At 29.8% G+C, this 13,984-nt stretch overlaps 2 protein-coding genes across 2 annotated transcripts; both read left to right on the forward strand.

Moving 5' to 3' along the window:
- Window positions 1-3,299: 3,299 nt before the first annotated feature.
- Window positions 3,300-7,703, forward strand: LOC114374504 (biotin carboxyl carrier protein of acetyl-CoA carboxylase-like). The gene is made up of 9 exons (XM_028332159.1): window positions 3,300-3,557; window positions 4,624-4,806; window positions 5,312-5,388; window positions 6,218-6,277; window positions 6,420-6,662; window positions 6,727-6,789; window positions 7,062-7,130; window positions 7,216-7,261; window positions 7,352-7,703. Exons 1-9 carry the CDS (start codon window positions 3,473-3,475, stop codon window positions 7,420-7,422), a joined length of 897 nt encoding a protein of 298 aa, XP_028187960.1. The 5' UTR covers window positions 3,300-3,472; the 3' UTR covers window positions 7,423-7,703.
- A 2,235-nt stretch (window positions 7,704-9,938) lies between these two features.
- LOC114373948 (mRNA decay activator protein ZFP36-like) lies at window positions 9,939-12,294 on the forward strand. The gene is made up of 3 exons (XM_028331529.1): window positions 9,939-10,085; window positions 10,983-11,345; window positions 11,943-12,294. The coding sequence occupies exons 2-3, from the start codon at window positions 11,084-11,086 to the stop codon at window positions 12,191-12,193; spliced, it is 513 nt and encodes a 170-aa protein (XP_028187330.1). The 5' UTR covers window positions 9,939-10,085; window positions 10,983-11,083; the 3' UTR covers window positions 12,194-12,294.
- The last annotated feature ends 1,690 nt before the right edge of the window (window positions 12,295-13,984 follow it).

Raw genomic sequence — 13,984 nt, forward strand, 5'->3', positions numbered from 1 at the left:
ACTAATAAAAATATTCATGGTTTAATTTTGTTTTAGGGATCCTAGCCAAGGAGAGACAAGAGATTCTGCAAGATTTCTTACAGTGGTTTCAATGTCATGTTACAATAAGAAGCTGCATCCCTTGCACTTTCTGTGATTTACCACACGAATCATCAATGTTGTTTTGTAGTCTAAATTACTTAATTAGTTTCTGATTGGTATTCGGATTATAGACTTCATTTATTGTATGGTGCATGGTTTTCTTAAATGAAGATGACTCTTAATTTCTGATTAGATAAACTAATAGTACTACTTCCCTGAATGCATGTCTAGGTGTGAGTGATGGAACAATCTTCATACTTCATTTGACCGTAATGGAATGTTAGAATAATACTAGGAAACCCAAATATTTGGCAGGCTGAACAGTAACATTATTAAATTCAAGTTTTAGACTAGAGCTGTTAAAACGGACCAGTCCAATCCACGGGGATTGACCCACAACGGGTTAAGTTAAAAGTGAGCTAGTCCAGCTCGGTCCACTTTTGTGTGGGCTAACAAAATGTCCGTCCGACCCGACCCATCACGGATTGGTGGGTTATGCGGGCTGACCCACTTTTTTATCTTTTTTTTTGTAAAAATAAAATAAAATTATTTCAAACAACTTAAAATAAAATCCAATATAAAAACCAAACTAAATCAAATTCAAACATTCAATATTAAAATGATTGAAGTCTTCAAAATAAACATTCAACAGTGAGATAATTGAAATTTAAATATCATGAAAAATAAACTTCTAAACTATTGAAATTAAACAGTAGAGTCATGGACAGTGAAATTCAGAGCAACTTTCTCTTCTTTCTCAACATCACCATTAAATTCATCTACAAAAACAAACAAAAATAAACAATATCATTAATAAGACAAATAAATAAAACAACACACATTATTGTTATGATTATTTTAAGAACAATTATTGTTATGCTTTTACCCATTACTTCATGTTGATTATGTGAGTGATAAATTATATAAATGTGAAATTTACTCACATTATTGTTATGATTATTTTAAGAACAATTATTGTGATTATACGCTATAAAACTATACTCATATCTTTGATGATTTCAAAGTTAAGTTAATTATTTTATATTTTACTCTTTTTACTTATTTAAATATTAATAAATATGAAATATACATGTTATAAGAAAATATATGATAAGTTATTTTAATAAATCATAATATTTGATATATTATATTTTATGATGATAACCCCATGAAAAGATGATCATCAACATGTTTAATTTTGAAAGATATTTATAATACTTATAAATTTCATTTATAATGAATTATTTATAATAAATTATAAAATAATAAAAAAATTATTTTATAATGCAAAAGTTTAATGAAATTAAATTTAAATAAATATAAATTTATATTTACTATTTTCTTTTTAATTTACACACATAAGGAGCAAATCATGAAAATTTTCAATAGGCTTAAACATGTTTAAAGATAATACCTGCTTAATTAAAAATATAATTAATTTTTTTACTCAATTTTAATGTAATTATATTTAATATGATACTAAATATTTAGAAAAAAGAAAAATTTATTGATATATATATATTAAATAATATTAAATACCAACAAAATATTAAGAAATTATATTTTTAAGAAATTAATAAAGGTGCAGGCTTTGCGTAGTTGCCTTATGGACCATTAGCATAACAATTGCTAATTCAATTGAGTTTTGTTATTGTTTGGGCTTGTTCTATTAGTGAATGTGAATTGTCACTTGAATTGTTAGTTATAAAATAAAAATTTAATTTCTTAATAATTATAAATTTATAATAATAATAAAATAAAATAATATATTATTTAAATTTGTTGGGTTGACGGACTGACCCACCAACCCACGGGTTGAGCCCACCTAACCCACGGGTTAAATGGACCGGACTGAAAAGTTGCTTGTATCAATTTTTTAAAAAAATTGAGCTCGACCCACCTCTGTCCCGCAGTGGGCCGGGCTGGCCCACGGGCCGGAACCCATTTTAATGTCTCTATTTTAGACTCATCAATAAAAAAAATATTTATCATTAATTTTTATAAAGTAAAAGTTAACAAAAAGCTTAACATCTACCTTATTTGAAGTAAAAGAATTTCTTTCAGTGCTTTATATATATATATAAGTTTGTTATAAACATCATTTACTGTTAGGTTGACCTTTATACAAGTATTTAATTATATAAATTAAAATGATTTTATTATATTCTTTTAAATAATACTTTAAAGATAATAAAAATTATTAGAATTTAAAATAAAATAAGATTTAATTTGAATTTAAAAATAATTAAATATTCATGATAACAGTAACTACTTCAGTTAATTTAATTTTTTTATATGATTAATTTAAATTTTTTTTTGATGAAAAAAAGTAATAGTAACATGTTTATAATAACAATTTTAATTTTAAAAAAACAATATCTTAAAAATAATCTCACTTCTGGATATTATTATGATTTCACATCCGTGGATCACTTATAACAAACTCAACTCTTCCATACTACATTTCTTCTTTTATGCAAATATCATACTACTTGTCTATAAAAAAATAACTTTTGCTTATTTTTTTTAAATTATCTATAAACTTAGAACCGAGAGTGCTTTTAGGATTTATTTTTCAAAGAAAATATTTTATGATTCTTTCTAAATAAAGGAGTTTTTCTTCAACAATGACAATTTGAGAAATATTTTCTTAACCCATCTCTATTTATCTATTTTTTTTTTCATTTTTATTTTTAAATTGAATTTCAATATATTTTTTAAAAGAAAATACAAATAATCTTCTTATATTTATAAATGTGTAAGGCTATCTATTTTACCTATATTTATACTTTCACTTTCATCTTTATTTGAATATTCACGTCTCGTGAAACAGTGACATTCTCCGCATCCGGTACATCTTTTATATTTTTTAATTTATCAATTAAACACATTTTTTATCTTCATTTTTGGAATTAATCCCGTATAAATCAAATTCTTTGATTTAATGAATCGAATTCTTTATCATTTAAACTAAATATATATTAAAATATTTGAATAAAAATGTTTAAAAGTTCAACATTCTCTCATCTTAAAAAATGTTTGACAAGCACATTTTTGATTAATAAATTAATTAAGATTTCTATCACATCAAAAGTGGACAGTGACTTGATACTTAGTTTGATTTGTCATATTTAGGTGGAGATATGGTAAATATACGGTATTATATCTTAAAGTAAAAAAAAGAAAAAACAACAGAACAGAATTTATAGGGGTGAAAGGTGAAGATTGGGATGAAGAAATCCAAATTACAAGGGTAGCCCTGCCCAGCTGTAACAGTCGAACCTCAATTCATTCCTTCTATGTTGTTGCCTCTCTTCTTCTGTCGTCTTCTTCCCCTCACTCTTTCAACTTTCACGTAACACCACACCCTTCTTTTCTTACTCTTACTCTTATGCTTTTCACCTTCTTCACTTCACTACCCTTTACCCTTCTCTGTGACACACACTCTTTCTGCTCCACGTTTCCAATGGCTTCATGTGAGTCTTCCTTCCTTCTATTCTCTCTTTTTCTCTTCATTGATTGGATTACAAATTAATATTGCTACTTCAAAAGGGGCGAAAATTCTTTTTCCAGATTCTGTTTTGCATGTGCTTTGCAATATCAGAGACTGTGTGGTTAATGTGATACCAAAACTGTTGTATGTTCTTCATCATTTTTTTCTTTGGCGAATGAAAATGCGATGTTTCAATGTTTACAACGGGATACGAAAGCGAATTTGAGATAATATTTGGGTTATCTAATATGGTCATTGCTGGTTTAATGATATTATATTTGCTTTGCACTGAGTACTTACTGACAGTGAGTTCTAATTTTAGATAAATAAATTGTGACTTAAAAAAATAAATTGTGACTTAAAAAAGTAATCATGATTAAAAATTAAATTAGATTGTCACTTAAAGGGTAGAAAAAAATTTCAAATGATGGGTCAAGAAGTACATGACTAATACCATGGACTTTCAATTCTATAGGTATCAGATTGTTGTTAAATTCGTAAATTGCACTGCAGCCATCTTTTTGGATGTAATTATTTCGTTAAACAGCATAACAGGTTGTAACTTCGGAATAACTTTTTGAAGTATAGGTTGTATTTGCCTTTGAAGCTTTATTTTTACTGTTTGGCTTGGTTAGGTTCACGTACATTGTTGACTCGGATATATATTTGAAAGACTGTGGGCATAACTTAGCCCTGACAACGAAATTCTCTCTTCTCTCTGATTTATATAATGTGTATTGTGTGTTAAATAATCAATACTACTATCCAATCTCTTTATTTTGCTTTCTGCTAGTGTGTGAGGCTTCTTGGTATGTTCATTCCATGACTTAGCCTTAGCTTAGCTAGCTCTCATTTTTCAGAGCTGTAATTGACATTGCATTAGTAAAACTCTATTCTTTTTCTAGATTGTAGCAGATATTTCTTGTCTTGACGATACTTCCATGCTAACATGATAGAGTATGGAGTTTGTTTTCAGACCACTAAATGGTTAATTATAATTATATGTATCCCCAAAAATAATGGTTATTGCATCACTAATTCTATGACAGGTAGTATAGGGACCCCAAATATTAAAGTATTGAACTTGCACTTTGGTGGAAAAAAAGTTGGTCTCTCACGACAATTTGGTACAAGAAGCTGGATCAGTAGGCTGCAGTATACTAGTTTGGTTATGTCACGACAGACAGTTAGGTTTTTAGCATCATCCAATGGCCCATCGACAGAGATCCAATGTAAGTTCTTCTATTCTTTGATTTTTTTACAATTTTTTCTTGTATAGGCTATATTAAAACTTTCATTGCTTTATTACTCAATTTCTTTAAGCTTATTAGAAGAATTCTTACCGTCAATACGGTTTTATATAACGAAGTCCCCATGAACCTAGTATTACAAAAGCTTAAGTTGGATGGAAGTACAAGAATGGTTTTATATCCAACACGTCCCCTCATGCAATTCATATTGTGTTGACATTCAACTTTTTATTTGAAGAATGGGAGCAGCAAAGATCAGACTCTACACCACTTGACAACATTGATATGCATGTGAATCCATGCTGTAATCTGGTTCACTTTTTAAAGAAGTGTTTAAACTGACTTATTTTTTTGTGTAAAAACTGAGACTATTTAAAATACCATATAAGGCAATTGACTTGGAATTTTGCATAAGGCAAAGACTGTTAACTTGATATTTGTACCATAGTCTGACTTCTATGACATACTTTAAATGGTTATGTAACAGTTGCTGCAAGGTCAGAAGGTTCTGAAGAGATTAGATCTTCATGTCTTACAAGTGAGCTTATTCCTAATATTAATGAGGTTAGTACTTTGAAAATCTCACTGTCTATGCATCTCTTCCTCTTCTCACTATTCAGGGGCAATCATCTATAAAACATACAAATTTGTGATGACTTTATTATGTGGTCTTCATCTGTTACCATATTTGTTCATTTAATGCTTTGACTACTTTTAAGGTTATTTTCAATTTGCTGCTGCCCGAGGCTTGACCTGATTTCTATTTACCCTGTTTGATTTATGAGTAAATTGCTTTATATTTATAAAACCATTTTATGTATTAAACTTTTACATGCTCTGATCTGCTATATTTTATAGCATATTTTGCCAGTATATATCTAGTCTAAAATTGATCAATGCCTTGCTTGAAATCTTAGTCTACATTAGGTTCTTGACTGTAAGCTCTTTCAGATTGAACCGGCAAAGCACATGCCAAAATAAGAGTAAAGTTTGTGTCCAAGCTTATGAACCTATCAGATGTTTAACATCCTAAGGCTTGACCTACCGCACACTGGTGAGGCATGTGCTCTCATTGGAATGCTGTAACTGTCTCACTCAAGTTCAGACTTAGCGTAGATCCCAAAAATAATATTTAGAATCTGGATTACAGAAATTTGTATTGATGCTTTTGTGATTTCCTTTACTTGGTAGTGTAAAATAATCGTTTTAATCTGTTAGTTATGAAGTTTTTCCATGCTTGAAAAACTTCTCTCTTATGACTCTTGAAAGGAGATATGTTATATTGTAACTCACAAGTTTATTTTCTACCTTATCCTTCATGAATGGAAAATTTGAAGTCATGTATTTCTATATTTTTGTTTCTAAAATTTTAAAATATGGAATCTCTTTGCAGGTGGAGTTCCTGCTCACAAAATTATGCGACACAAGTTCAATTGGGGAGTTAGATTTAAAAGTAAGCACAATGAAATTGAATTTTGATCTCTTTATCAGCACAATATTTTCAACTTTTATCTCATAAGATATATCGTAAATCTTGCTTACTATTGTTGTTTCCTTTCTTCATTGTCATCTGCCCAACCTCCAAATGATATCAGCTTGCTGGATTTCACCTGCATGTAGTGAGGGATTTGACTGAAAAAACTAAAACTCTACCTCCTCTGATTCCTGCTTCTGTAAGTATAATTAATGTCACAGAAACACCTAAAACAAATGGATCAGTTCCTACAACTTCGTTGGCTGTCTCAAAGCCAGTAGATCCAGTACCTTCTTCAGGGTCCATCCAGAGATTCCTAGACAAAGCTGCTGATGAAGGCTTGGTAATAATTCAGTCTCCAAAGGTAAGAATCTGAAACTTATAGTTTGCATCCCTTACATAGTGCGCACTCTAAAACTGTAGAGCAGGTGGGTTTCTTTAGGAGATCACGGACGATAAAGGGGAAGCGTGCTCCACCATCATGTAAAGAGGTACAGTTGTTCACAGCTTTTCTCTTTTCTTTTTGGGAAATCTTGTTATCTTGCACATTCACACCTTGTGCGGATATAGAGAAAATACAACTTGGAAATTTTATTTATTGGTGATTTTCCCATCTCTATCTGTATTGACAATTAAATATATGATCACAAAACTGCAATGTTTTGGAAATAATGCTAGTAGTAGTTGGGCAACTTCAGAAAATTTGGTTTATTAGCATGCCTTTGGCTTGTTGTTTTTGATGAAGTTGTGTGCCAATTGACAGAAGCAAAATGTTGAGGAGGGGCAAGTGATTTGTTATATTGAACAGCTTGGTGGTGAGCTGCCAATTGAGGTTTGAGTCTTGACCTCTCTTCCAAGTTGCATGATTATGATATCATGACTACTACTAACCATTGCTATGACTCTCATGTTTGTAGTCCGATGTGTCGGGAGAGGTCATCAAGATACTACGACAGGATGGCGGTTAGTTTCCCTGAGTCAATTTAATTTAATTTCTCTTTAAAGACTAGACTAGTATTGTGTGGTGTGACTCTTATTTTTGGTCTTTGACAGACCCTGTTGGATATGGTGATGCACTTGTTGCAATATTGCCATCATTTCCTGGAATAAAGAAGCTTCAATAACTCGAATTTATGGAAAAGAGACATTCTTGCCAGCCATGCAGTAATTGAGTCATACATATATTTCATTATTTTTGAGTTCCCGTGGTCCATAGGTTATTTGTTTTTAGTATTAGTTTTGCGTAGCAAAGACAAATTTGTTTTCTCATACTTTCCTGTTCTGTTTGTGTTGGTGTTGTCACGCTCACTTGGCACTGTTTGCAAATAGCCGCCTATTCAAGACACATGACTAGGAACAAGTGATTTTCTTAAAAAATAAATAAACACTGATTGATGATGTGTCATGTGCTGGAACGAAAAATTATCTGTTTTCTTATGCTAACAACACAGGCATTTGAGCATATTCTTTATTATTGATTAAAATTTATTAAAATTATAAATGTTGATAGGTTTTATTTCTCATTCAATGAGTTTTTCTCTTGATTTTTAATAAATTTTAATCAATAATATAATGTTTCTGGAGACTAGAGAATATGTTCTTGCACTTGCTTATTAAATAAGTCACGTCAAATTTGTTTATTAAATAAGTTAGGTGAAACTTGTTTATTAAGTGATGTCAAATTTTATTAAAAAAACTTATTTAGTTAATAAAGTTAGATTTTAGGTGATTCAAAAGGTTTTAAATTTAATAAATTGGCTTATTTAAGTAATTTATTATTATTATTATTATTATTATTAATTATTTGAGATTATATTTTTTTATCTATTTAAAAGGTTAAAAAAAGATTAATTTATATATAAAATTAGGCTTATTAATTTAGTTAGAGACATGTTTTATAAAGTATTTAAAAGGTTTTGTTATAAAGTAAGCTTTCAAATAAGTATTCGAATTAGATTAGGATTAAAAAAATATATTAGATGAATAAACTAGGTTCGGGCTTTGTAAAAATTCAATTCAATACATTTTCACCTTTTCACCCTTAACGAAATAGTTTCATGTGGCATACCAAACTTTAAATGTGGGAGATATTTTAGTTTTTTTAATATGGCTTTGATACGAAGAAATTTTTGTTAAAAGTAACAATTCATTTTTCTCAGACAAATTTTTTAGTTAAAAAGACATGATTGGATTTTAATCTTCTTAAATAACATGACCATTCTTATTAGACTCATCTTTTAATTAAATTGTAATTTACCTTTTGTGAATTTGTTTATCATAACTTATTTGATTGTTTTTTATTTTTTTTGTTAAGTATTTATGCAGAGACTAAGGAAAAATTCGTCATATTTAAAAATCAAATATAAAAAATTTATATTTAATGGATAAAATAAATGGAAGTTTAAAAAATGAAGCTTGTGAAAAATATTTAGGGGGACAAAGACTATAACTTTTCTAAAATAACTCTAATCATCTAAAAAGTTACGATGTATACAGAGATTTAAAGAAAATCAATTTTTTGAATTGTTCCTCCATTTTTTAGGATGGTTTGGTTTGAGAAAATATTTTTTATTTTTTATTTATTTTTATCTTTAGTTATAATTTTTTTACCTTTTATTTTATTTTTTGTTTTTAAACATCTATAATAGGAATAGTGAAGAAAGTTATTACTTTTATACAATATTTTATTTAATGAAATACTTTTACACATTTTTTTATCATGTCATTTATTACATTTTATATCTTTCTCTTAGTTGTAAAGTTTGATATACACTTGTGTACAAATAATAATAATAATAATAAATTATGTCATTCGCACTATGTTTGGTGTAAAGAAATGATAGAGAGATAGAGAAGAATAATAAAGAGTTGTGGCGCAGTGACAATGAAGATTAATTATTTATGCGCAAAAAAGAACAAAAATTGAAAAAAAAAAAAAAGAAATAACGGTGTAAAAGAATGAATGAAGAAAGAGAAAACAAAGGTTGTGGGCCCTATGCGCAAATACTTATGTTCAAAAAAGAGCAAAAACAACAAAGAAACAAATATGGATCTAGGGTTTTATTTGACGGCAAAAAGTAATATTGCTTACATCTTCTTCATTCTGTGAGTTGGTTTGTTGCTCATGTTGGATTAGTGTCCTCCATTGCTTATGCCACACTATTCTAGTTGGTCCTTTGTTTGATATCCAATAAGCAAGGTAAATATTGTTGTTTGTGATAGTTAATTACCTTCATTCCTTAGTTGATTAAGAATGTGAAAAAATCATTATATATATTTTTCTTTTGGTGACTGGAATGCAAAATTGATAATCGATTTGCTTGATGCATAATCAATTACATCATTTTTTTCTCTCATTTATATCTAATGTATTATAAATAATGGTAAAATTAATAATAATAAATTGCGTTTGTGTCATTCACACTTTCTTTAGGGGTAAAAGAAGAAAAATGAAGAGAAATAATGAAGCCTTGGCGGCTAGTGATAGTAAAGATTAATTACTTATGCGTAAAAAATAGAAATAAAAAAGGAATAATAATGTAAAAGAATGAATGAAGAAAGAGAAAAAAAAAGTTGTGAGCCCTACACACAAATACTTATGCGCATAAAAGAGTAAAAACAACAAAGAAACTGATATGGATCTAGGGTTTTGTCTGGCTTCCAAAATTAATCTTGCTTAAATCTTTGCTCTTTGAGTTGATGTGTTGCTCATGTCAGTTTGATTATGTCTTGCTCATGCTACACTATTCTCCTTGTGGGTCATTTGTTTGATATCCAATAAGCTAAGGTAAACAATTTTGTTTATGATAGTCTATTAGTTTCGTTCCTTAATTGATTAAGATTAGGTAAAAAAAATGATGATATTTTTTTGGGTGATTTGAATGCAAAATTGATATGAGCCTTACACACAAATACTTATGCACAAAACAGAGCAAAAATAACAAAGAAATCGATATGGGTCTACTCTAGGGTTTAATTTGTCTTCCAAAAATCAATCTTTCTTACAATCCTGTTCTGTGAGTTGGTCAGTTACTCTTGTCAGACTGGTCGTATGGTCGTATTCTCCTTTATTCATGCTACATTATTCTTCAAGTTGATCCTTTTTTTTTATCCAATAAACAAAGGTAAATATTTTTGTCTATGATATTTGATTAGCTTCTTTCCTTAATTGATTAAGATAATATAAAAAAATATTATATTTTTCTTTTCTTTTTGTGACTGGAATACAAAATTGATAATCAATTTTCTTGATTTATAATCATGTGTATGGGTTTTTTTTTTTTCTTGTCTCCTTTATATCAAATGTCTTATAAACAAAGATAAAATAATATTTTTATATTTAATCTAATTTCTCTTCTCTCCATCTATTCAAACCAAACAACCTCACAATATGGTATCTTTTGCTAATTTCTCTTAAACAAGACAACCCAAAATTCCACCATCATTAAGCTCTCTTTCTCCTTATTTCCATTCATTATATTTTATATATTTATTTATTTATTATTATTATTATTATATGGGATGTTTTACTAAAAGAAAAAAAGTAAAAAGGGGATTGACATTGAAGCCCAAAGGCCACAATATATGTTGGTAGCGACTACGGAGGGTATTTTGGTATTTTGAGGTAGTAATTTCATTTGGGCACGAATTCCATTTTGACTGGATTTGAGTGTTGTGGAAGCAGGTGAATAAATACATAGAAACATATATAAGAAGCAGAAACTAATGGTATTCGAATTCACAATCACATTCTAGTTTGTGTGTGTTTGAGTTGAAGAACGAAAGATGGAGGCACAAAGTCATGGTTTCAACGCAGAATCATCAGATAGTAACAAGCTGATGGTGAAGACAGAGATGTGCAGGAGATTCAGAAGGGGCGTGTGCGTTCATGGATCGAAATGCATATACGCACACAGCGTTGCGGAGCTCAGACTACAACGCCAACCCAAACAATGCAGATTCTTCCTTCAAAACAAACGCTGCCACTATGGACGCACCTGTCGTTTCCTCCATTCATCCACACCACTCAACCCAAACCCGCAACCAGGTTAATTAGTTATTTTAATTTTCTTCTTCTCTTCTCTTAATTCTAATTCTTGTTTCTTCCATCATTATAAATCGATCGTATCAACATAATTTACCTACATTTCCCCACCATTACATTGCGCTTGTGTTAATGTATATCTACAAATCTAAATCCTTCACTTTTTATGATTCCAATTAACTTTTATTTTAAAAAGAAATGTTTTATGACTTTCAAAATTTAAAGAGTTACAAAAAATAATGTATTTTTTTATAATCCATTTGATAATTTAAAATGTTTTAGTTGTATTTTAAAGAGTGGTCATTAGTCAACCATCCCATACAGTAGCGCTGAAAGAAGTCAAGCAAGCTTGGCCACGTATGCATGGATGGATCTTTGTGAACAAAAATATTTTGGTCCAACAAAAAACAGATTTTATTTTCCTTTTGGAAAGAATAGAGGCAGATACTTGTTTTTCTTTATTGATAAACAAAAACTGTTGGGTTTGATTTGATGTTACTAAGTTTTAAAATATTTTGCATGGCATTTTGTGATTCTATAGAATATTATTGACCTGTCCGTGTAAATAAATTCTGAGGCTTGTTGTTTTTGAGAATGCAGAAGTAGGGAAACTTGATCGCTACTCTTCTCCAGAATCCAAGAGAATGCGAACTTGTGCAGCTGCTCCAAGTGATGATGGCTGCTCTTCTGCAGAACAAAGGATAATGCAAACTTCTGCTGCTGCTGATGCTGCTACAAATGCTTCAACTAGCACTGTGGCAACTAAGAATGAACCATCATATCCTGTTAAGTTCATTTTCAAAAACAATGATCTACAAAGGATCAGTCGCATCTATGCTGATTGGATTTGAGATCGATGCACCCTGCTGAGTGGATAACTATACCAAAACTAAGCAATTTTTCTAAAAATGTAAAATTCTCATATCACTTTGACCGAGTTTGCTTTGATTAATATGGTTCAGTCTATTTTTTACTATTTTTTTTACAGGTTATATACTTCTTTATTTCATGCAGATATTAGATATACAAAGATTTCTTTTTACAAAGTCTGCCAAATTTACGACACTATTATGCGTTAGCACTTATTACATTCATGGCAATGGCCTTCTGTTTTACCCAATTAGAGTAACTACGAAAATAATATTAGCTAACAAGGAAAAAAACTTTCAAAGAAATTAAAATCATAACCAGCTCGTATTCTCTTTAATTTTTACTGTTTGAGCAGAGCTCATTACTCAGTGTTGCATTATATTCATTCTGCCATAACTGATATCCAGAACGGTTCAAACTTCAAAAGATGATAATATATTCCTAAGCAAAGACCTTTTTCAACATTAACATTACTAAGCTAGCAAGGCGAGTAACGTATAAAACAAGAGATCTGGGAAAAAAAAAGAACAGAAATATGTTTGAACTTATTATATGTATATAATTCCAACTTATTTTAGTTTTTATAATTTTCAACTAGTAATTAAAAAATCAACTTTAAGGTTCTTATGTTCTTGAAATGTTTATATGTTATTCATGTAACATTATTTTACAAAATATTTCCATCGCATTACTTATTTCATGGTGTGCTTTTTTTTCCTTCTCTTTGTATCTATCTCTGCCCCATGTCCCCATCCCCATGTGTAAAAATTTTGTAGAATGTTGATATATAATTGTCACTACTATTCAAATATTGACACCAAACATCTAAGCTGCGGAACATTAGACAGCAGAGGAGGGATTTTCATGAGCCGTAAGTATGCTCATCATATTTGAGAAAGCGTTTGTGCAGTCATCAAGAACAAAGGTTCTACACAAAATAAAGGACATAGAATAGAGTGGGCAGTTTTTGGATATCAAACAAACCTTCCCTTAAGGTATTTTTAATGTTGTCGATTTTTTCTCTTTTGCAATTATTTTCGTTATAACACCTGTTGCTCTAACCAATTGTCCACTGATTCTGAGTGCGAATTCTATATTATAGCCATACCTAAAGGCATATTGGTTGAAATAGATTATTTTTTTTATCAATAAAGAATTTTCCCAAATAGTGCAAGCTTAGAAAGATGAGAAGTGATCAAAACTGTTGTTGTACATACTTGTAAAGAACTCAAATGTAGCGGTGGTATAATAATTACATATGCATGGTTGCGGTTCTTGTTCCAACTCAATAAAAGCACAAAGCATTTGCATCCTCCTCTGACCTTTAAATCTTGGAATTTCCGTATTCAGCCTCAATTGCTAGCCATTAAGTGATGATGACGAAATAGTGAGATTTTTTTTTTTTTTGGTGTGATGAATAAAACAGTGAGATGAGGGCCAACAGAACGTAGTAACGATGGAAAGAAAATCAAGGTGATGGCTTTAAAATTAAATTAAGAATGGCGAACACTATTGTTATCCTTTCAACTCTAAGTCTAACCATATCATCTTTGATGATCTCTTTCTTTGGCACCCTATGAAGTGTGAACGCATAATTAAATAAGGCTTTTAAAGGTTTTACCACCACGTAAAGGTGATTCTATTTGAGTCAAATGAACATTGTTATCCATTCAGAAAGCTAAATGACGCATAATTAATAAAGGCTTTTAAAGGTTTTACACCGCTAGGCTTCAGAGCTTACACTACCAGAATTTTGGTTAAATTAATTCATG

The sequence above is a fragment of the Glycine soja genome, chromosome 11, assembly GCF_004193775.1.
Source record: "Glycine soja cultivar W05 chromosome 11, ASM419377v2, whole genome shotgun sequence".
Taxonomy (NCBI): domain Eukaryota; kingdom Viridiplantae; phylum Streptophyta; class Magnoliopsida; order Fabales; family Fabaceae; genus Glycine; species Glycine soja.